The 25880-nt window shown below is 36.9% G+C and overlaps 1 protein-coding gene across 2 annotated transcripts; it reads right to left on the reverse strand.

Annotated features, from left to right (window-relative positions):
- On the reverse strand, positions 1–25545 carry LOC124637453 (facilitated trehalose transporter Tret1). Of its 2 annotated transcripts, none has more exons than XM_047173952.1 (7): positions 25170–25545; positions 15301–15484; positions 9682–9817; positions 4969–5177; positions 4485–4751; positions 1821–2042; positions 1–1619 (listed from the first exon to the last, which is right to left on the reverse strand). In XM_047173952.1, the coding sequence occupies exons 1-7, from the start codon at positions 25187–25189 to the stop codon at positions 1083–1085; spliced, it is 1575 nt and encodes a 524-aa protein (XP_047029908.1). In that variant the 5' UTR covers positions 25190–25545; the 3' UTR covers positions 1–1082. The 2 variants fall into 2 exon arrangements, with proteins under 2 accessions (XP_047029908.1, XP_047029907.1); XM_047173951.1 differs by lacking the exon at positions 25170–25545 and adding an exon at positions 20000–20102.
- Between the last annotated feature and the right edge of the window lie 335 nt (positions 25546–25880).

Here is a 25880-nt window from a genome sequence, read left to right on the forward strand (position 1 = left end):
TTGGTAGTTAAATAACATGATGTTTATTTTTTCAATACATGATGTTTAGTTGGACATAATTATGTCGATCTACAAAAATAAACTTCATGCTCTTGGTCTTACCCACGTCTAACCAGTCAGTTGGCAGCGTGTGAAAATAAATAATAGTAATATATTGTTGTATTCGAGAATAAAAGCCTTCATATTCAAATAGGCTCATTATAATGTACAATATTTTTATTTTTATGTACCTAAGATTTCATTATCTCTTGTAAACGAGTTACAAAGTTGCTTTTATACCTATACGTTTTCAGGACATGGTTTAGTTTTCAGTTATGGATTGTTCATAGAAACATGATAAATATTAAATACCTTGATAAACATCGATAAGTACATAAATATTATATTTCTATACCTAATTAATCGCCTGCAAATACATCTCTTAAGCGGACATTTACATAAATCACAGATAAAAATCTCTCATTGCTATATTACAATGGTATTTAATACCGCAGTTATTTTTGGTTTTACATCGTATTAGAAACATTACAAAAGGCATGGTCTTGATAACGGAATAACCGCATAAGTGAATTTACTTATAACTAGTGATTTAATTTCAATGTATTTTATTTGTGTTTAAAATAAGTTAGCTCATTTTTCGGATACGTAAAATCACATTCCTCTACTTGTAACAGTAGTATATAACAGCTTTGTATTGATAAAATATACATTTACATTTAAATCTTCTTTCTTACTCTACCTAATCGATTGAATTAAATAGCAAATTATTTATTTATGGCTCATGGAGCTTCAATACCTATTTATTGTTCAATAATGAAGGCATCTGATTACTTTTATCGAATGCTACGGATATTAGTCTTTTATCACAGAATATATAACAGCTTCATCGAGTTAGTGCGATAGCAGTTACCCTTTTCCGGTAATCGGGTATAAATATCCTTATATTTTGATTGAGGTATCGGTTGAGATTTTGTCATTTTATCTACAAGGTACATCACTACTAAAGGAGTACTCACATATCATGCAAGCAGTCACAACTCACACGCTCGCTTATTAAGTACAACACCTTTAAATAAGTACCTTCAGACCCTTTGGCTTTCTGTCGTCATTTTCTTACGCGAGATCCACAAAATATTAGGTTTTTGGTAATACTGTTCTATTTGTAGAAGAGACTTGCCTTTCGTCTCTGGCAGAAGAAGGAATAGAACTACGGTAGCGAGAAGGGATGAGGCACCAAATAGTCCGAACACTCCGGCGATGCCTATACTGTTTTTCATGACTGGGTATAGCTTAGTGAATCCGAAGAGGACAGAGTTGAAGAGGCAGAATATGTAGCCGCCGCATAGTCCTCGAACTTTGGTGGGTAGGAGTTCTCCGATCATGAGTCCAGGTAGGAGGAAGAAGCCGAGGGTGTTGAAGGCGACGTAGCCGAGGATGAGTGCGGGGGGCGTGACGCCGGAGCCGGGGCCCTGCGAGAGCAGCGCGGCGAGCGCCAGTGTGCACACCGCCGTGCCGATGCCCGACACCAGCACCAGCGCGCGCCGCGTGATGCGGAGCAGGAGGATGCACGCTATCACCGTCACTGCCAGTCGCACCAGTGCACTCGCGTTAGCTGCCATCTGCACAAAGTTACATTCATATAAACTTACAAAGCTCTAAATGACTGGCAACATGCTTGAAATCTAGTATGTACCTATGCTTAGGTAAGTTTGTTTCAAAATAGAACCGTTATAAAATTAGAATGTTCGTTTTATGTAGTTATAAATAAAACAGTTTAGTCTGTCTAGGTAATGAAGCGCTGCTGTGTTGTAGGTACTCACAGTGGGTTGAAGTGCGCCACCGGAGTCTTTAACGATGTCCACAGCGTAGAAGATAACAACGTAACTGCCGGACAATATCTGCAGTATGTTGAAGGCGTTGATCAGGAGCAGTGGCTTCAGCACCGGCGCCCGTCTAACAGTCTCTAGGAAGTTTATCTTCTCTTCACCGCGAGCCTTTTCCTTCTCCCGGGCTGATATCAACTCGTGGAGTTCACGTTGGGCCTACGTATAAACAGAAGAATTTAGTACCGAAGTTGTGAAGGATTATATACTTATGTATGATAATTAGGATCGTCAAAATTATTGCATAGGAATCTGCTTTAATGAAGACAGCATCAATATTAATTATTTTTTATGAGACAAGGACTTGATACTAAATCAAATGGATTGTTTATTAAGAAGACTGGTCCTATTGATATGACGCAGAACTTTCTCTTTGCATAAGCAAGGCGAGTATTGTAATAAGTACGGTAACACATGGCCGTAACGTTATCCATCATGCTCATAATGATAATTTCTTTTACAAATAATTGATATTGGTCAAGTTAATTAGTATCGACGGTTCTGTATCTTAAAAGACCCGAATATTTTATTAATATTCACAAGAAATTCTACTTAACTAAACTTTTGTAGGTTTTCACATGTTTTCAGGTTTTAAGTTGAAGGACCATCTTTCAACAACTATCTATTGAAGTAGGTAGAAGATACCCCTTGATTACTACCTAATGATTGGAGGAAATCATATAATGTGTTTATCTGACCCCGCAATTTTAAATAAGAAACACAATAGCTATAATTAACGGATTTTTACCAGCCAGGCTTCCACTGCACGTTTATTTATTGCCTGAATTTGTTTGTGTCGGCAACTCGGCACATGTTCGAGAAAATGACATATCAATTGTCGTGTGCCTCCTTCCTCGTTGAGCTCATTAAGAGGCCATTTTACAGCAATCACATGTGCGTCCGAGGCTTTCGATGTACAAACAATATAGCGTGATATAAACAAACTTGTGTATAGCATGCTTCAAAACAGTGGCGGTCATTAATTTAAACGAGTTTGCTTGACGACTCGACTGTTCGAGAACTCAGAGACTTGAGACCTACATTACTGAACATTGTAGACAGCTAATGTAGAGATATGTGTTGCTAAGTACAATTTTGCATGTAGATAAAAATAGTATAAAGATAGGTAGAAAGCATATTTAATATTGGATTTTCTTGTATATATCTAGTTAGCGAAATTAGAAAAATTACGTTTAGTTAGAGGCGTGAAAGTGACAATCACGTATCTCCTATCCCTTGCATAACACGTAGTAAGGTATAAGATACTTGTGAAAGCTAGGAAAAATAGATTGGTTGTTACATTTTTCGCTGAAACATATTTCCGCCGGCGGTTTCATCCGCTTCCCGAAGGAAATTCTTACTTCTTGCACCCATATTTAAGTAGTACCTAGCCTATACCTAAACTTTTTTTATTACGTTCAAGCTTTAACTATTACTGCCTAGTTTCATCAAATTCATCAAGTAGATACCTGCCTGGTTTAAGCGTGAAAGTTTAAATTAGGATTACCACTAAAGCTTCTAATCGCTTCAGTTCAACGAAAAACGTATGTTATCAGCTGTAAGCATATGTGCATTGTTCTACCTGACATTTGAAATTATAATTCAGCATTTGGATCTACTTTAATAACGCCATTTTAAATCAGATCTTCGTCGCACTCTATTCTTATGAGGAAAGAAACCGGATCGGGATTACTTACCTTAAAAGGTATTGTTTCTATTAGGCACTTTTTGGATAAAAGAGCAAAATTTCTTGTGAATATTAAAAAGCTACGACCTCACGGTCGTACATAGAGATGCATCTCTACTTGAAAGTAGGTAGGTGTTATTAAAAATCTAAATTCAAGAGGTGCTTTGCAATATACTATGCTAGCCATATAAAATGTTAACTGGCTGGCAAATCTACTCACATCAACAAAAAACACACCGTTATGGAGTTCGGACTTTGGCCAATGGCCCCACTAGATACAAACCGTAAGGTGGGTGTCAAATAAAAAGGACGGTACTTACCGTGTGCGGTGGTATAGTAGATAACTTATGACTTAGTAAAAAAACATATATGTTCATTGTACCTATATAAGAAGATAATCTGCTTGTTCTGAGAATAGGATGGAGGAACACAGCAATTATTATAAGGGAGGGCCAGATTTATCATGTCTAATAATTACCTATACGTTTCGGAGTTTTATTAACACCACAAACTTAGGTACATTACGGATCTATAAATAGATGTAACATGTTTTGGATAAGGTGATTGACTAAATGCCATGTAGGTAAGCAATGACTTGCAGACTGTCAGACTACACACGAACTTTATCTTATCGAAATAACATTATGTACTTATTGACTTCAGGGTCATACTTTTGTGACCTTTCACATAATATAATCAATCGCACTCTGTGACCTTTTCATAAAACCAATCGGGTGGAATTGAATAAATAGGTTCTCGACTAAGTAAACTGGGGTTCAGAAATATTTTTGAAACTTTACAATGAAGTTTTTGGATTCTTTAATGATGTGATTTGACTGATTTGTCGTTTGGGCGTCTTTTGCTCGCGACAGTTTCAGTAATAGGTATCCTCATTTACGTTACAAGATACTTACAGTGTCTGGATCCCCGCGCAGGCGTGACATTGCAGCCATAGCGTCGTGGAAGCGTCCCCGTCGTGCCAGCCACGTGGGGCTCTCAGGTGACAGGCACAAAGCTATGAAGGCCAGGGCTGGCAGCACAGTGGATAGATGAGCCACCGACCGCCATGGCAGAGCCCCTCCTAGCGCGTAGACATACAACACGCCAAGAGAATACGCAACGAAAGGCGTGCCTATTAATAACCCTCTCAGTCTTGGCTCTGAAATTTCCCCTAAGTAAACCTGTAAAAAAAAGGTTATTATTGTCGATGCTGCAATTTTCGAGATTTTGTACCTGCAGGTGAAAGCGCATCGCACGAGTAGCAGCAATTTTAAAGTACTTAGGCGATCATTGGCTGGGTATCTCGAGATCTCATTAATGTAAGTAGGTAGGTCTTGTGCAATTGAACAAACGTGAGTCTAAGTCTACAAACTTATGAAATCACAGCGTTTGAGTTACCTGCGAAGGTGCTGCCATGATGCCAACGGCGAATCCGCACACGATCCGACCGAGGAGAAGCAAGGCGTGATGAGAGGCCGTGCCTATTATGATCCAGCCGACAATGAGAGGCAGGGTGCATGCTTGCAGGGTCCGCTTTCGCCCGATAGCCTCCATGATCGGACCAGATAACATCGATCCCAGTGGCGTCGCCGCCGAATGAATGCTTGCTGCGAGGACAAAAGAGGTTTGTCGTTATAAATATGTAAATCATGTTGGATATAGGGGAACGGTGGAATGGAATACATTGTATGCACGGTAAGGGTGTGTTTATTTTTCATCCAATTCTTTAGTTTTTAAGATAATTCTTAGTTGCTATTCGGGACCTATTACCTATCAAAATATCGATATCTACTTAGGCTTGGACTTTGATTTGATCTCGCAAAAATGCTTAGTAATGCGCGAACTTTAATACTCGACTTTGGACTGCATTATGTAAGTACGTTTACCTATGTGCTAAATTATATTAAAACTTAATTAGTAAGTGTTTCTCGAGTCCAAACACTACTTTCATAATAGAAATACCTATGTGTGTCATCATAACACTGGCCACGGGTCAATAACATCATGATGATCACAATTTGATCACGCTACAAACCTGTGATCAGTCCATGATGATGCAGTAATCTGCATGTCTCTATATAAATGTAATCTGCTTTGCATTTGCTTCTGTAATAAGTTAGTAATACATGTTGGCACATACTACTGATTTAAGTAGTTATGAACAGCATGATAAGGAACTTTGTCAACATTTTTTTCTTTGAAATTGCTGTACTATTTCACTCTTCATTTGATTGTCACTAATTTGTCTTGAACTCTTAAACCCAAATACAGGTTATGTTGACATCGTTTATCAACAAACGTGGTTGAATGTTTGCTTTTTCGTGTACGGATTGTGCACGAAACCATTGTAATTGGCAGCGTAGCTTATCAATGATGCTTGCAACTGTTTGCAAAGAAAACATGCAGACCATACCAAATGTGGACATACAATTTTATACGTTTCTATTGTAATGGTGATTGATTGACGTTTTAATATTGTAATTTTATTACCTTTATCGTTACGGAGAGAAATAGCAAATGGAAGTGGTAGTGGTCCCGATGCAATTACGAAATTCAGATCGAAAAAACAACAATTTCTGAACTTGTTTAGATTTTGGGCTCATTTATTTAGTCTCGCAATCCTTGAGAATGATTACAGATATATGTCCTTATCTAATATTCAGAAAACTGGTTATGAATTGTAGGTAATGCAATCCTTGTCGGGGCCATTTTGACGGATTGCAATGTTCTGGGGACTAAAATTACAGCCAGCGTGTGTGTAATTAGAGAATGATCTTGTCACAACAAGGAATGTGTTATATTAAATACATATATGTAAGTAAGTAAATAACTTAGTCGCTCCAGTGTGGCTTTATTTGAAGTAAGTAGATCCAAAGTTACTAAAAGATCGAGCATTCATTTTTCAGTCCCTAATGTTTTCATGAAAGTCATTTCTGCGTACAAGTTTTCCAGATAATAAGTTACATAGGTGATGAAAAGTAGTTTCCACCGGTTTCTATATCGGCAGCTGTCTGCTAATAGTCGTGAGGGGTTCAGGGTTAAGATTTTAATGACGTGAATGATATATGAATGACATGACCTGTGGCTATGCGATGCATTTCACTCCACGTGATACGATAAAGTGCGACGAAAAAAGTGGTGTTTTCCTATCCTAGCCATAGGGAACTACAAATTGTACTCATCGACATAATATATGTAATGTACTAATCGTACTATACTCTATAGCTAAGTTCTAAGTACCTCTACCGGGGCTGCGGGATTGTTCGAAAGAGTTACCGCGGCCCTGGTACATGAAAAGTCTACGACGGAACACGACGGTTTTTAGTCAGTCTGGCACTCTCTCAGCGCTGCTAACCCGAACTAAATAGGAGTTCCTACAAGTACCTAAGTAGTTTCCCATTCTTAAATATTGTAATGAGAACTTTTCTTTACTTTACTTATATGGATCTGCGTCATAATTAGGAGGACAAACTCTAAACGTAAGTTGATACAACATTCTGATTCAGTCACTTTCATGAATCAGTGATGTTTGCTAATACAACAATGGAGTTTATCATTCATCGTTTGTGGTACACATTTCTTTGTAAAAGTTTCCTAAAAAGTGTTGATTCAATTACTAAGTATAATAATCATGTGATAGGTAGAAACATACATAAATCACGTACATTTGTTTTTATCAATAGATTTATTGAAGCTACAAAGTCGCTTGATGTCAGATAAATAAAAGGAAGCTACATTGTTCACTGCATAGGAAAGAGCTAGACGATGTTTAAGATTGTTATGACAAACGTGCATGACAAACCGCATCATAAAAAAAAACATTGTGTAAATTGAGTATATAAAAGAAATAAAAACTTTATTTCATTTTTCCAACTGCTGACTTCATGACTCTGCATTAGACATTATTATTCGTAAGTCATCGTTAATTGTGGATGCGTTAGAGTTTGACAATAAAAGGACTGATTACAATGTATTTGTGGCCAGAATTAGGCGCTAAACCTTGACATTTCAGGCTTAAGGCGTCAGACAACCTACTTTTTTTTTAATAAAGGCAGTTTCTTTATTTGGGTCTGTTCTTATATCGCAGTATTCTTGCGTAGGGACCTAGATCTGCTATAACCTTTGTTTTAAAGAGGTTTTGCAATACCTACACTTCGAAACTGTAAGGATTGAAAGATTTATAAAGGGAAATAAACCAAAGCTCTTATTGAGTATCATATTTTTTTATTCAAACAAAAGTGTTATGCGATGAATATAAGAAGAATGAGCAATAAGTTATTAATAGTTCTAATTGCGGATACGTTTTTTCTGCTTCATAAATAATTATAAGGTCAATTGTTACTAATGAACGTAATTTTTTGCTGTCTAAGCCAATTTAAATAGTACCATTTGTTTCAATATTTATTTCGTAAATTAAAAAAAAATGTTCTAGAAATACAAAGCTTCTCAATTCATAACGGTTACAGTTACGCAGGAATAGTGAAAATTGAAAATACACGTTTCATTAATCATTCATTCATTTCATGCTAAGGTGAAATGCTTCAAATGGTAGCGGGAAATTGATGTTTCGCCTAATGTCAAAGCATTCGCCTTAATCATATAAGCATCTAGAGCTCTACGTTAAAATATTTTCTCTTCAGAACTTTGGACCCCAATTTGAATGCGTTACGTCACAACTTATAATGTGTCCGGACTTTGGTACGTGCGGAGCGAGGGTGTCACGTAACGGCTTCCGACACTGTTTACAGTCAAGCACGTGCCAGACGCGTTTGTTGCACGCGACTGTGTAATGTAAATTCATTTGTAACTAAGGTAACATCATCATTTTGCAAAAAATCTGTCGACAATGACACGTGAGAAGTCTTGGCGTTCTTTTTGTGGACACTGATTAACTTTTTGCTTCTTTGGTTCTCTTCTTTTTTATATTTTATTAAGTTGATCTGTAGGTTAGCAACGAGTAAATTCACAGTTCATAAACTCATATCCTGTTCTATGATTTTGTTTTTCACCACTATGGTGCCTAAAGATAACCAGTAGTTAGATAGAAACCTCCACTTTTCCAGACTTTTCCAGTAAGGTTTTCCGGAAAATGTAGGTTACCGTATCGAGTGGGTGAATCATGGAAGAGACAGAACCTTAAGTTAAGTAGTTTTTTTTTTGTTATGGCATTTTGCAGTTCAGCCTAGGAGACCGTGCACTGCTTAACCGGACTTTTCCCTGTGGATGCCTAGAATTTAAGGCCTCCAGCCAGGGGAATTAAGTAGTTTTGTTTACCTAGTTCTTATATAGACTTCCTCATCTGCCTGATTGGACATTCATAGGTAGGTACATGGCTGACAGAAAACAAGCTGTGCTTAGGCTGCAACAAGTACAAGTAGGTACTTTAAAAGTTATCAATGGTTATTGAATTACCAACCGATGTAACAGCTTATTATTATTTTACATAGGTAACAATAATTTCGTTGGAAGCTTCTGATTGCACAATGTTGCGCAAGAGCATGTAATAGTCTTATTTTTTCAAGTTTTCTAAAGAGATAAATAATTCATAAATTAATAATGTAGGTTTATTGCATTTACGTATAATAACGAACTTACAGTAGGTAGATACATAGGTACCTACTCGGGACTTGCGGTAGTCATGTTATTAATTAGGCTAACTTCTAACATTGCTTACTTATACGACTAATTTCGGTCATTTCGGTCGGTTTGATGATCGCATGGAACAATTTTTGTCTACTTATATCTGCTACCTATATCCTGAGGGTTTTTGTAAGCACGTCATGCGTAGCTATCTGACTATAAACTGATTTTCGCTCACATTTAAAATTGTAGTCAAAAATTTTTATGTTTTGTTTTTTTTTTATATGTTCTTTGTATGTATCTAAACGGTTGTTTAGGTTATTCTTAGGGTCAATTCCCACTGAAAGAGCAGCGGCCGGCAGCGGCCGGCAGCGGCCGTAATTGCAAGGGATTGAGCGCGAGCGCGGCGGGCCGCGCGGCGCCGCACCGCGCCGCGCTCTTACATTTTCCGTGCTCTTACGGCCGCTGCCGGCCGCTGCTCTTTCAGTGGGAATTGACCCTTAAAGGTTCATATAAAGCTATGGGACTCACCGATCCAAGATCCCATTTCTTCATCTATCCTCATGGTGCTGTTCTCGATCCTGAGCTGCGGCAGGGCGACGGCCGAGAAACCAATAGGGTGACCAGCTCCCGCCGCCAGAATAAGGACGGCGCATGTTATTAGGCACTGAAAGAAAATTCATAGTAAAAATCAATGATCTCTCAATCTCAGTAAAAACTTTTTAAATGCACGTAAAATTGTCAAAGTTCATTACTGTTCTAACGAGTCCAATTACAATCTTCCATTATGACGTTTAAGTTCATATTTTCCGGTTCTTTCACCAAATCAGTGTGACAGTACCAAATCATTGTATTGTTATCAGAATTACATACAGCTGCCAATTTTCATGACGCTAATCGTAGCGTCAAGCCAAGGATCGCCTGGGAAGTTTTTTTTAATTAGTAGGTAACCTTATATATAACAGGTCGACCTAATATAAAGCGCGAATACTGAAGTATTAAAAACCATGCCTCTAGCAATGTGTCTGCTGTATTTTAGAAGTAATCTCTAAATAAGAAAATATATCGAATATAGAAATGTTTCAGACGGATATTGCCGGTTTTATCGGCCGGTTGTTTAAGTCGTAATGTTCGAGAAAACGTTATTTTTACTGTTTTCGCGTTCGATAAAGAACTTAATGCTGAACGTTATTTTATATGTTTCTTGTCATAATAGGAAAAATCTTCCATTAATCTCTAATTTTAACTAAAAATATGGCTGAATCATAATAATATTGTCAATCAATAAAATACTAGCCGTTTTCTCGCGGTTTCACCCGCGTCCCGTGGGAGCTACTGCCCGCACAGGGATAAAATATGGCCTATGTTACTCGCAGATAATATAGTTTTCTAATGGTGAAAGAATATTTAAAATCGGTCCAGTAGTTTTTGAGTTTATCCATTACAACCAAACAAACAAAGATTTCCTCTTTATAATATTAGTATAGATGAGGTGGTGATACCTATATTAAATTCAAATCATCACGTTATTTTATAACGAAATGTTATCTTTTAACCTTATCAGCTAATCAGTCATTTACTTATATCGTATCTTATTCAATCAATGCCTGAATCGAGGTCATCGTAGCGGTCCAGGTGATAAATTTCCTTTGATAAAATCGCATTCCTTATCTCTTTCTGAATCATATTTCTTTAATTGTAGATTTGTAAGTATAATACAGCTATAACCTGAGTATACATTTATTGAAGTTGTTGCAAGGTAAATATTTTAACTTTATTGAGATATGCTTGTCATAGGGACAATGATACTATTATAGGTATAACACGGTACAAAGTCAGACATCAGCTGTTCGTACCTACTTCTATAAGTACTGTCTTACTTAGCTATCCGACCATAAAAATATATAAAGTTCTTCCTTGTATCTATGATTCCGTTACATGACTGTCAGTATTGGGAAAATTGCGTAATATACCGACATACATCTAGATTACATGGGTTATTGGGTACCAGTAAAACTGATGCAAAGTGATTCAAGAGTTAAAAATTTTACTTACAAAAAGTTTTATCTAATGTTTTATCAACAATGCCATATGATATCGCTACTTGTATGTAAACATTTCAATAACAATTGTTAATTCTTGTATTACATCCGTATAAATTGTTTACTGTGACTTTAATTTGAGGTGAGTCGGATCTATGGTCGGGCAGAGATTAAATCTGAGCTGACCGACCTCCTTATCTAACAATTATTAGGTACAGTTTGTTTAGTCGTCTGTTTCAGGAAGTAACGCTCAAAAGTGAGATAACGCAACCGTTTCGTGATAATGTTTGTTTGTAGTAGAATGTAGGTGAGTGGGTCTAGTTTGGGTCATGTGTGGGAGTCAGATAAAATAGGACGAGAAAAGAATTAATACTAATCAACTCACTGGAGTTTTATTTAGTCTTGATTACCTTCAGACAGTTGAAGCATAACCGTCTTACCACAAAAACTTTTTAACGTCAGTTTAAGACTTGTCTAAAAAAATGTCAAATTATGACGTTGACATATGGTTCATTTTGGAGCCACATTTTTTTTAGACAAGTGTAAAACAGTGGTTAAAGTTTTTGTAGTAAGGCATAAATGTTTAGTTTGTATACTGGACAATGGGCTGAAATATTTTATGATTTTTGTCACGTTTTGCTTATCGCTAAGAACGAGAAATGTTTGAAGATTAAAAGATCTCTACACAGTACAGTAATAGTCATTAAAAACCCGTATGTAAAGTAGGTTTGAAGATAATGGAACATTGCAACACACACGGTTGAACCAATTTGACAATGACATTCTAAATACTGTATTCAACTGGTCAGTTTCGACCCTCAACTTTGTATCTAATCTAATTAATCTGTATGAAATTGTACACTTGTTTTAGGTTGCTATGGCCTGTCATGCTCAGCTAGTGTCAGTTCCTATAACAGGCAATTTATTTAATTGGAATAAACGCTTGCGAACTACTCATCCTTGTCAAGCTCAAGTCGATAGCAGCTTGAAGGAAGTTTTTAATTAACTAAGTAATGCTTGGTGAATGGCAGTGAGCTGTCATATCACCTCAATTGTATACGGTCGTGGACATTTGATTAGGTGTCATCTGCTTCTTTGGGACATATGGTGTTCCCATGAGTCAGGTAGAGACAATGTAAAATTTTGACAGATTTAGCTAGTAGTTATGTTAAAATTACCATAAGTTCGTCTTATTTCCTTTTAGGTCTACCTCTGTTTAGTAATTGTAATATCATGTAAAACACTTCTCAATTTTTTAAACTCTTTACCAGTGGAAACCCTGTAGTACAAGATCGCGTGTAACATATACACGAGGAACGATTAAACGGAGGCTTGAAATTGCAATTCTCATACATACACAGCTAAGTATACATAGTCGTTGAAAGTCAACCACATTGATACAGCATCGTTTATCCGCATAGTAGCAGTCATGGCCACAGTTTGATATTACTACAAGCGCGGGTTTCCTCATCATGTCACACTTCATTGTTTTAACCTGGCGGAACAATTTACATACTAAACATATGCTTTGTTTTCATTCTTGAATACCTACTCTAGAGAAAGATATAGGTACATTATGTAGCTTATTTATAGAACAGTTGTAAGTAACTACAGTTATTTTTTTTCTGGACTTGTGTCAGCGCTTTTCTTTATTCGGGGGCTGTCTAAATTAATTAAAGACACATTATGGAATTAATTTATTAATTTATTTAAGAGGTAGTCTTTTGACGATTTGTAGGAGACCGTTTGCAAATAGGTTTGGATTTTTGTTGTTTGATATAATTTTGTGTCTGGCCAGTTTTATTTTATTTGATGAGACATACTTACATAGTATAACGTTGGTAGGTATATACGTCAAACTGTATGTATATCGGGTTGATCCAGTTGGAGATACGTCATCTCATTGTTTCACAGTAATGTGTTGAAATAATATTTACTGTCCATATTAACATTATTTTATCGCCATAAAACTAGAATGTCATTGTCAAAACTTTGGTTCGAGCGTGTTGCAATTTTCCATACATTATGCGTATGCAAATATCAACAGCTTTGAGGTCAATGTCACCGTTTTAGTTATTAACAGATAATATTTAGACTTTGCGTAGTGACGCTGTGTGGCAATGTTGTGATTGTGACTTTCGTGTCCAGTTAAGGTATACAGCCTATTTACATAATTATAATACTTATGAAGTCTGCGTCAGTTGATTCAGTTTTGGCAGCAACGGTTGATAAAGAATGGAAGTGAATATTTCTAAACAAATGTCCAAATCTAAGAAGTTTGGATTTGGTTTATAGCTAGATTGGATTAATTACAACCTTTTTGAAAGGCGTATACAGCCACGATATACTTCGCAAAATTGTTAAGCCTCTGATTATGGCAATGCTAGTATTAAGTAACAAAGTTCAGGGCAAACAACGAGCAGTAGAAATAGCAAAGTACGATAAAGTTTTATTTGCCCTGTAATTAGTACCAATTTGCATGGTAAAGTTTACTTTAGATTATCCATATTAGCCTTCTTCTAAATGTCCAATATTATCGTGAGCCGTTTAATCTCATATAGCCTTTTAGAGACCAAGAAAGATTGCAAAAACCTGTGGATGTTATATTAGGTACGGCCGTGCTCTCACTGTGGCGGCATATTGGGCTGACAAAGTGTAGTCTCACTATAAGACATGTCATCGACACGAAAGAAGGAGATTAGGCAATGGGTATCCTCTATCTTCCAAAATCAGTGGTACCTACCTTAGAGAACTTAGTTTTAAATAAATAAGTATATTCATATTCATAAATAACATTCTTAAGTTGGGGCTTACCAAGCTCTAGCTTAAGGAAATTATGAGGATTTACCGCAACGGGTAAACCCCTGTGAAGTTCGTCTAGCGCCAGTGGCTTGCATAATTTACATCATTCATGCCAAGCTTGACTTAATACGCGATTTTATATGTGAGCAGGAAAAGGACACGATATAGTACCTCTATACTTCTATTCTTTAGTTAGTTATTTACTATAGTTCGGCCATTCAGAGAATGCGTTCCTGACACGTCGCGATTGAACTGACGACGTAACTTTGCAATGGCGTTGCAGTTACGATAAAAATATTTTTGCTGGTTGTTTACCGTTTTAACAATTGAGGAGCATTAAAACAACATTATTATATCAATAATCAATGAATGTTATTACGTCGTCAGTTCAATCGCGACGTGTCAGGAACGCATTCTCTGAATGGCCGAACTATAATACATCCTCTGAGCCTTTTCCCAACAATGTTGGAGGGGTCAGCTACTAGTCTAAACGAATTCAGCTAAGCACCAGTGGAGCACAAGGAGCGACTGCCTATCTGACCTCCTCAACCCTGTTACCCGGGCAACCCAATACCCTTGGTAAGACTGGTGACTTACTGGCTTCTCACTACCCGTAACGACTGTCAAGGATGTTCAATGACTAGTTGTTTACTAATAGTAAAGAATTTGAAGATGTTTTGCTAATGCTTGATTAAAAATAAAATTCGCGCACCCACGCTTAGTTAGCTACGTCACGGTTTGAAAGTATGGCATCGGTTTCGCGTTCTATTTGGTACATTTTCAGTACAAAATGCTAATGGTGTTTGAAGAAACAGTCTAGAGTTACCCGACCCGACCCCCGACGAGTTTCAGGGGTGAATAATTTAGAACACCAATAAGAACTACTTACTCAAATGTAGCGATCGATTCAAGGTCGATGAAATTCAATACCACTGAAAATATTCCATGGTCTTCAATCTATACTACATTGCTATCGATATGTAATATAATATGTTTGTTTACTCTTCCTGTTCCTACTCATCATTGTTCTTTCAAATGGCTAAATTGTATTGGTCTTGAAATATAGCTCACACACGCTGTTTGATGTTCAAATTCCCATGTGGAGGCTGTTATAACTATAGGACTCTAATTACTTCAGTGGCATCTCATAGTTATCGGCACGGATAATGAGCTCTCGGCGGAAGAGTGGGGATCGCTTTGCGCACTGTACACTTAAGGCAATAAACCAATAAATCACTTCCGCGCAGGTGAAGGTCAGGGCTCAATATCCTTGCCGATGATTATATAAATAAATAAGAATATCTACCTGGTTGAACACGCCTCGCGTGGAGGAGTAAGTTTCTCCTTTCACATAAGGTGGTAGTGTCGCTGTGGAACTGATACTCCTCAGGAAACTCTGAAGGGCTTCATATTCGTCTGCTTTCTTGGTCTCTTTGCTGACGATCTGTGGCACCTGACCATCGCCCAGCATTGCCTCGTGGGCTCCATCGCTGTTAAAAAGAAGACGAATTTGTTAGGGAATTGAAACTTGGAAAAGCCAATTTAAATGATTGGGCTGATATCAAAGAGGCTGCATAACAAGAAGTAATGATGATGCAATAATTGTAACTAAAGTTTAATTTCTTTGACTCTTTCATTGCAAAACAATAGTCGTGTTTTATAGCTATGGTCTGTGTATCATACCAAGTTCAAACAAATGATAAAACCTAGGCTATAAGGAAACGATGTTTCGTAAAAGGATTAGGTGTCATGAAATCCTAAAACTTTGATAAAGCCAAAATATTGTATTTACTGTTTGTTTAGTATGAGTATAAAAAGCGTTTGAGGTGACTTGTCCAATTTAGCAAAGAAACGGCCCAGAATAAATGTCGGTACATATTTTGTTTTGTGCCAAATTACCAAATTCCTTTTGAATAGTACAGGTTACGACAGAAACTATTTTGCGCTATGATCGTACATTGTTTTATTTTCATTTTGCAAGTCTCCAATTTACGTGCCAAGCGTGAATAAAGGGATATTGGAGTTCAACGTACGGTCACGTGAGGTCGGAAAGTACGAAATTGTACTTATATCACTAGTGTTTTTTTAGCGATTGTATAACATTGTTTTCTCTCGCATTTATTTATAATAATGTGCGATTGTTTTCCGTCATGACAATTGAAAGCGATCTTGACAATGAAAGTCGGACGAAAAGGTCTTCTTCTTATCGGGTAAGCGGGTTTAATCACCGATGCTGCACTAAAACAAATCGCTCATTTGGTATGTCTTCTTACGCAATATTAAAGTTACAATATATTGAAACAATTTAAGTATAATGTAGATATTATTTTGATTACATAATCTCCGTGTAAGTCTTCTCAATGGATCAATTGTTAGAGCTCCAATCTGTCCGCCTGGCCTATACGAGGCAGGTTTCGTAGATAATCCGGCTTAGCAGCAGGCAGACAATAGCAATTCTTTTTTTCTATAGAAAATAAATCGAAGGTCTGTGTAACAATGGCGCATCTCATGGATATCTTTGTAGAACTAGATATGTATGTAGGTACGTTTGTTCATCTGAACATCATAGATATGCTGCTATCTAAGAGGTAAGCCTAATTTCATTAATTTATGGTGCTGGCCCAAATGAGTGACTGCTGGTACCTGGTACCTTGAAAACTACCTTCACAACCCTAATCATATATTTACTAGGTACATATTAAAACACCTGGCAACAGTATCCACTGAAGCTATATAAATATATCACAGTTTGATTAATTTACATTACAAAATGAGTCATTTATGATAAGTTAAGTTATAATCGAGCACGAAACAAAAAATAACGTGTCTGTTCTGGTTGGTACAGGTTTTAACCAAGAATTTTGAAGCGTTGGTTCCTATCTATTCTTCTAGGTTATACATTTCTAATACCTATTATGAGATAAGAATGATTTGATGTTCAAACATCATTAATATCATCAAACAATTCATAAGAAGTGCATTTTTCTAGATAAATGTTTACTACTGAGTATATGCTTTCTTATCAAGCTTTTATTAATCAACTAGCTTCTGCCCGCGACTTCGTACGCGGATCCTGTCCCTTATGCCAGCGACTATGGGGTCAGCAAAATCAAAGATCTGAATAGTCGCAATAGACGTGACCATAGGGATAAAAGTAGTGATTCTAATTAGACCGCATTTAAGTTGTGTGTGGCAAAAATATTACACGTAGGTATTATTTCGTAAAAAAACATTAAATAGATGACAAAGTCGTGGTGACTTAGTGGAATTCGTGGTGGTTTAGTGGGTAGAGAACCAATCTCTCAAGTATGAGCGTGCGTCTTTGATTCCAGGTCTGGCAAGTGCCTGCCAATGCAACTTTTCTAAGTTCGTATGTACTTTCTACGTATATTTTGGATACCAATGACCGTTATTTGGAGGGGATGTTAAACTGTAGGTTCCGACTGTCATTGAACATTCTTGGCAGTCGTTATGGGTAGTCAGAAGCCAGTAAGTCTTACCAAGGGGTAACCGGGTTGTGGAGGTCAGATAGGCAGTCGCTCCTTGTAAAACACTGGTACTCAGTTGCATCGTGACTGGAAGTCGACCCTAACATAATTGGGACAAAGGCTCTTGAGATAATAACGACAATAATAATGAGATATAGGCACCGCAAGACATCTGAGGCTGATGACGGGGAGTAGCGACCCCGCGGGGCTTTATATACTGAGTTCTCCAGGGAGAGTATACTGTCCCCCATCTCCGGCCGGTCGGAGTGAACCATGACGGGGGTAGGTCTCACGCCTCTGGCTTGGCTTGGCCGTCCAGAGTGGAGTCGCTAGAGCAGGATTAGTGGCCCTGCTCGGAGGGTAGGTGCCTCATGGTAAGCACAGGGAGCGCGTAATCCGCGTTTAAAGTCCGCCGAGGTATCCTCACCCTTCAGCCGCTCATGTCCCTATTGCCCTCTTGTTGCTATTCAGTGACTGGTTACAGTAAGTGAGGTGGCGAGTCTCCACCTGCCGTTTTTACATGTACCTAATACATTGTCATCCACTAACATCCCATCAAAATAGCCCAAGTAGTTTTCCTCCATAGTTAGCAATAGTTTAGCACAGAACCGGGGATTGTCTTTTTTTTAACGACGTCCACCGGGGATTGTCCTTGGGTTCATTTCTATAGTGTATAAAGGGATAATCGTCGGTTTTGTGTCACCATTTCATTAAAGTTGTCTCAAAAGGGCTTCAGCGTGTTGGCTTCGACCCCACGTTTGCCTCCCAAAAATTTGGAACTCTGTAGTCCCGAGGTCTGGAAGAGATATACAAAATAATAATGAAGATAAAACGCAACAAAGTTAGAGAGTGGAGGCTCGTGACGCCACGTCTAGGTATGTAAAATTTGTACTAAGCAGTGACTTAACACGAAATTCAAGCGTTGTTGTATCTTCGTTATTATTTGTTTGTGAGAGAGAGAAAAGAAAAATGCGTGTCCATTATTTTAGGGTTATCTAAAAGACGGACTAATTACTTATTTTGATTCACTATACCTATTTCATAACATTCATTTCTATACATTTCAAGTGTAGTATTGCTCTTGAAGTTCCACATCAGGTGTTCCAGATCTTCGATGTTTACACGTCAATAGAGAGTGCTTATCAGATTGAACCACTTTTGCTAAAACGTCATATCTTTATAAGCTATAGTCTAGCTGGGCTCCTGGGTTTCCACATTAGGTGTTTTACATCTTCAATTTTTATAAGTCAACAGAGAGTGCTTATCAGATTGAACAACTTTTGCTAAAACGTCATACCTCTATATGCTATAGTCTAGCTGGGCCCCTGGAGTTCCACATCAGGTGTTTTAGATCTTCAATTTGTATAAGTCAATAGAAAGTGCTTATCAAATTGAACAACTTTTGCTAAAACGGCATACCTGTATATGGTACAGAGAAGCTGGGCTCTTGGGGTTCCACATCAGGTGTTCCAGATCTTAAAATTTATAATCTCAGCTGAAAATGCTCATCAAATGAAACAATTTTTGCCACGGCACCATATTTGTATCTCTTATAGTTTTATTGGTCTGTTGGAGTTCTGCATCAGGTCTTCAAGTTTCGAAGATAAATTATAGCCTATATGTTGACCAGGCCTAATACTGATACAACAAAGAAAAAATCATTGAAATCCGTTCAGTAGTTCGGAAGATTAGCGTGTACAAACAAACAGACATACAGACATACAGACATACAGACATACAGACATACAGACAAACAGACAGAATTTTTTTTTTGGATTTGTGCTCCATTACTGTTTCTAAACCCCACCCAATTATTATTTTTTTAATATATTCAATGTACAGACACAGTTTTTTTACAGATTTATTATATGTATAGATATAGATTGAGCAGAAGCCTGTCGGGTCGTAACCAAATTAATCGTTCGGCTGTCGTGGCGAATCAGATTGATTACAACTCGAATGTTTTACCGCGAACGCCTAGCCTAGTGCCTAAAGCCGGCACTATGCTTAATTACCTAACAGTTTTTTCATAGTTATTACAAGGAAACTAATTATTATGGATAACAGATTTAAATGTAACATGTTATAGATGTGGACAAAGTGCAAACAGTTAAATCTGTCTCCTAAGATATAAAAGAAGCAGTTTTCAGACAAACAGACTTTTATGTAAAACAGTTATTATTGCTGGAAATACTCATTAACCCAATGAATGGCAATTAGTAATAATTATTACCTATATCAAGAAGCATAACAAACATATTATTGACATAGGTAGTATTACAGTATTTCAATCAATGGTTCTGTGTACACCAAGTGTTCTGAGCCTTGGATGTTTATGAACTTAGTATCAAAGCTTTAATGTATTCGCTGCCTAGGAAACAACAATCAAGGAAATATCTATTTATAACATAATGATTCTCGTACATCTGCTGAACGGCCGCTCTATTTCACAATACACTGAAAGACACAAAACAAAGCCACTGTTTTTGTAATTATGTAAACAATGTGTGAACTCACCTTTGTATTCTAATGACCCTGAATTTCTGTTTGAAATGTATGGCAAAACCGAATATGGTAAAGACCATTTTACTGAGAGTAACCAGTAACACAAGTCAGGCCCTTCGTCCTGACGTCCTGTGCCCGTACTAATGCGTTGTGGTTGCGACTGGCGTAATGTAAATAAAAATACTTTTATCTTTTAACCCTTAACCTTTTTGGTCGGTTGAAGTACGACTGCTACATTAGTATCAATATACGTGCACCTAAGTTGCATAATATATGGTTATCTACAACGCGATTATGTTTAATCTACATCAAATCCTAAAGTTGTAATGTTGGCATCATTTGTCATTCCGCATATCGTCGTTAGGAATGGCTTAAACCTATAATTTGGCGAATTAAACTTTAATCACTATTCGAGACAGGTATGGCTTAGTCGTTTATGAACGAAATGATGACTATGAAGGTTTTTATAATCTCTATATTGTAAAGAAGATCGACGTAGGTAAATATTAGTCTACTCACTTTCAGAGCTTAATTGACTAGGTAACACTAAATGAAAAGTGTTGATACTTGTGGCTTTTTAAGATTGGGCATTATGTCTTGGTGTCATAGGATTTTTTAATGAATGTACCCACGGTAAATTAAGTAATTAGTAACTTAGTTATCACATCATTCATATTCCTATAAGTGGAAATGCAGCTGGTCTTCTGGGCAGGATACTGGGACCCGATTCTCCTAATTTTACTTAAGCGACATACGATTCACGTTCGACTCGATTCGACTGAGATCCAATCCCGGCTCGATTACGATTGAAGCGTATGTGGTATTCCGCTATTTTTTCTTTGAAATAAACGTTTTTATCCTTTTCTGTCTTTCAATAATGAATCATTTTGTCTGCAAATGATTTACGATTGCAAAATGATTGTACAGCAAACTACCGTATAGACCAAAATTACCAAAATAGCAGACCAATCGCACACCAATCAAAATGTCAATCGAATACAATTGGTCTTTTATTAGTAGCAGAATGCCCGATATGGTTAAAACTGCTATTGCGATCATATTTCGATTCGATTTCTATTCGATTTTGACATTATTAACTTAGGAGAATCGGGCCCCTGGATGACAATGATGCGGAGGAATACTTTTATACGAAATGCAGAGAAGTGGGGACCCTATACCTACATAGGCTTGTGGTAATTTTCGGTAAGCAACGGAGAAAAGCACTGAATATTTTATTCTTCTGTATAAGAAATCGATTTACTGTGCTATGCCCCTGACATTTAGAGAACTGCACAAGCTTACTGAGCTCGAGCTGACATTTTACCATACTGGAGACGGTTGCTGAATACTGAATGTCTTCATATAATACAAGGATGAGATTCAATCCATATCTTTTTCGCGGAAGTTAGTACCTGGATCTGGTTCATACCTACATAATAAACGGGCAAGCACCGAACTGTTTTATACTGACTTATGTATTGAGATCTACTGAACTGCATTTTTATCTACATGCATATTTATTATGAAAAGCTGACTTGACATATTAAGATTATTATTCCACGTAGGATAATCATTTTCCGGGTGTGGTTCTCACGATGATTTGCAATGATTTTGAACGTAAGTAGATTAGATTGTAAACCATGATGCACTTGTCAAAACTTGATTTAAGAATTGCCATATCATATGTTTGAAGCACTCACATATCATTCATATGATGTCACAGGAAAATTGTAGGTCATGCTTCATTCATCAATTTTATTCATAGTTATTGTACCCCCAAAAGTTTAGACACAAGAACGGATAGCCAACGAAATCTTTGGTCATGCGTCGTTGACACTCAATTTGTCTCAGAAAATCAATAATATACGGTATAGAATCCGCTCAAGAGATTATTAATACCGAACATTTTAGCAGAATTATTTGTTTCATAACAATTCAAGTGGAAAACGTGATCTATACTATGTATATGTAGCTGTTTTCGTGAGCACACAGCGCCATAAAATTTTCTCATTAAGTTTTGAATGAGTAGTTTGCTACCACACTGCATCACACTAAACAATATTTAGGTCTTGCAACTGTTTATTGCTGAAGTTTCGTTTAATTTGAATGCCTCGTAAAGGATTTGGCAATAAATAGCAGATTACGTAGGTAATAGGGTTCGATTACAATAAAGGTATCGTGACGTCATTGCAGACTTTGAACTGTTGTGGGAGATAGCTGAGTATATGATTATCCACTTTTTAATAGCTATGTAATTTCGGTTAGAACATACCCAAATTACAAAATTCTGTGCTGTTTTATTTTTATATGATATAGGTAAATACCATTGATCATAATTGCCGTACCACAGCACTTTTATTACTTTCCCAAATCAACTAAGTATATTTTGTTCTTCCCTTCTTTTGTAGGTAAAGGTAAAATTACAGCCCAACTTAGATGTGTCTTCTCATTTTACAGTTCATAAAACAAAGTTTAATAAGAAGGTACCTACGTGAAAAAAAAGCTTTCCAATGAATTGGTACCTTTCCGAATCCGTTATCAATTATATTTTTTTTAACATTGTGGGGACTACGCGGTCACTGTGTAATGACGTAATTTTCTATATCACCTATACATATATTTTAGTGATGCAACATATTATATCTTTTCATGGTATCATTCGTGGTATCATGACTTAGCTATAAAGTTCGTCACAGTTTTTATCTTTACGATTCTTCGATCATATCGATTTTACAGATGTTCATCACGGAGAGGAATCCGGTACCTACCTACCTATTTCATAATCATTGCGAAACATACCGTACTGGGATACAAATTAGGGATGTTAATTCTCATGCTAATATAGGTACCTAATTACTTTGTTTTAAAACCTTCAACGGTATATCTTGTAGTAGGTATAGTTTGACAATACATTCCAACTGTAACAAATTAGGTAACATGCTAATAGTTAATTAGATTTTAATACAGATTACATTCACTGTAGTTAACAATGTTCCTAATAAAGCTATAGACGTAGAGTTGTAATAATCAGTACCATACCGTGTAAGACGCATTGTTGCACTTTTGGAGAGTGGTAATCAAAGAGGTTTAAATGGTGCTTAGCATGCAGCGATCGTCGGATTTCGTTTACGTTTTAATATTTAATCAGACTGTTATTGATGGCCTATAGCTTTCAACGTCGTTAACAATTTTAAACAGAAAAGTTCTGACCGCGAACTATCGACCATCTTGCGAACCTTTATCGTATTGTACTCAGGCATGAAAAACTTGCCTTATTTTTTATCCTAAATCTCATTAAATTCGCTCTTTCCTGTCAAGTATTTCCTTTACCGCTTTCAGATGACCTTTAGTGAGGACAAAAAGTAGGTGAGCTATAAAATTTTAGGTCAATGAGGCGCCTCCATTTACGATCCCTATTTTTCCGCTCGATGCTCTTGAGATGAAAATCTTGTATTATTGGGAGCTCATGAGCTTCGATGAGCTTATTACATATTATGTTATATCCAAACTTATTGTATCTTTATGTCAGACCAGTATGAAATAAAAATAACAAACCGGTTTGAACACTTCAGTAAGACCTTAGCGACGAACCACCTTAATTTATCCTTCTGTAATTCTGACAGTCGCTTACAATACGCTCCGCCTTTGCTTTCTTTTTTTTGAACACTACAAAAAAGACACGAAACTGTAGGTACTACCAACGAGGTTTTTAGATAACTTGGAATAACAAGATTTGTTCATTGTAAAGTGATCATAGGATGTAACAGAAGAAAATACAACCTACCTCTATTAGTTTTTTGCAGAAACATTTTAACTTTAGAAAGCTATCATGCTTACACGCTTATACATTTACTGAGAAACCGACCATGCACGAATGCAGAGCCTGACCACAAATCCGGATCAAGCCGAATCACAAAAAATGAGGACTGGCTTTTAACGAAATGTATCTACCTGTTTGACCGTCTGATTATTAGAAGTCACTTAAGCCGGAAATAAATCATCCTATTCACGGCTATTTAATTAGAAAGAAATAAGAAAGGTTTAATGCAATCTAATGAATCAGCAATTTACGATGGACCAATACCTACTATTATTTTACTTTAGGTACATTATTTTTATTTTATAACGTTTAGAAGAGAATACTTCTGATACAGTAGTTTTCTATACAGAAAACCAGACCCTAACTATTAATAAAAAAATAAAGACACAATAAGGCCAAGTTGCAATCAGTGATGCGTTTATGAATCAACGACAAAATAAACTAGCTATTGTTTGGAGTAGCCCACCCAACTGAAAACGCTAAAACTGGTTGCAGACAGATACACAAAAATCATCAACTGCGACGATACATTTTAGTACGAAAAGAAAGTTTTTGCAGTAAACAGAGGATCGAGAATGACTGAGCAAAAGTTTACGCAATCTTTGCGATTTCTAACGTTTTTGCTGCTCTATGCAAAAAACAGACCTTGTACTTAGATAAATATGTGTTGTGGACGTTATTACTATCCGTCATTATAACAAATTGCTGGCTAGTATGTAAGCACTCTTGAAACTCAAGTGCTGTTATTCTAACCCATAATTAACATCGAAGTTGTATCCACCTTCCCCTTGACATTCGTTGGCGGGTAATGTCACATGTAAATAACTACGTCTGCTGTTGAAGGTCTGGTTTTGAAAAAGCGAATAATAAGTATGAATTTAAATTTACAATACCTTACCTAATATTACCAATACATCTTGTGTTAAAAAAGTCTTTTAGCTTCAAGACCTTTAAAAACAATTTTCCTTGGAACCTACTTAGGCCAGGTATATTCCTACCTAGTACCGTTTAATATTGCAATAATGAAATAGTTTGAACCGAGTAAGGATATAGAAATCCTATCCATTAATCAAAGCAAACACGCTGATTGCATTTGCATTTTAAATAAGAAAGAGCCCGCAACGACATTGTGATAGCAATGAAAGTGATTAAAACAGTCTAACCTTATTCTGTTAGACCAGCTGCGTTGGAGAGCTAAGTGTAAACTCACGGATCGTTAATTAAAAGCGCCTATTCTGAAATTCACAACTTATACCTACCTACTTAGAGGTCTATTACAGGTGAAAACGCAATGTTTTGAAGTGTGATAGTTTGTGAAACTCATGTGAATTTTTATTTTAATGTGTCTATGGTGTAACTTACCCTTTTTTCTTATCCTTCATGTTGGACTTTTTTTTCACCAACAACAAAAACTCGTATAAAATAATACTGTTCAAAATTGTTCTTCAAATGTCTCACTTATTTTGAAAAAATGCTAATAAAAATAGTCTTATTTATTAGTGTCTCGTAAAAAACATGTTTGATTTACTTTTGTAATATAGCACCAAAAAGGCCGGTTTGTTTTGCGAGAATACTTCAAAACATTATGAATGAAGCGATCAATAGTGCGTGTGTAGGTGGAGATGCGGAGGCGTGTGGCCGCGACGACCGACGACTACTAGCGGGGCGAAGCGCCGACCGACTGAAGTGAGCGTGCCGCGTGCTCGAGCCTCCACGGAGCTCGAGTGCCGAGCGCACCACCACCAGTCTAAGCGCTCCGCCAATTACGTCAACATCAATCAATGAACTTCGCGAGCCTTGAACACATGTTGTACCGACAGCGTGTCCATAAGTTCCAAATGTTCCATGAATTGAGCTGTGATCGGCAGATAATCCCAACTCAACACATATTCACTTCAGATAACATAAAGATAACGGGCACCACCAGTGTGATTTCCTTGTTTATCCAGTTAGATTATCATGCAAAGAGTATTAAGCAAGCAGCAGAGTATTAAAATTAGAGCTTTGATTGGCTAATTTGATTTCGTACACACTGGTTAGGTATTTTGTGGTCTTTGTATAAGAATGATACTT

This window comes from Helicoverpa zea, chromosome 16 (assembly GCF_022581195.2).
Source record: "Helicoverpa zea isolate HzStark_Cry1AcR chromosome 16, ilHelZeax1.1, whole genome shotgun sequence".
Classification (NCBI taxonomy): Eukaryota; Metazoa; Arthropoda; class Insecta; order Lepidoptera; family Noctuidae; genus Helicoverpa; species Helicoverpa zea.

Coding starts and splice junctions, on each gene's coding strand:
- LOC124637453 (XM_047173951.1), bottom strand. CDS start 20,067: ATGGTCTTTACCATATTCGGTTTTGCCATACATTTCAAACAGAAATTC. Junction 9,818..15,300: donor CGCGAGGCGTGTTCAACCAG/GTAGATATTCTT, acceptor ATTTTCTTTCAG/TGCCTAATAACATGCGCCGT. Junction 2,043..4,484: donor TGCGCGGGGATCCAGACACT/GTAAGTATCTTG, acceptor GTTTATACGTAG/GCCCAACGTGAACTCCACGA.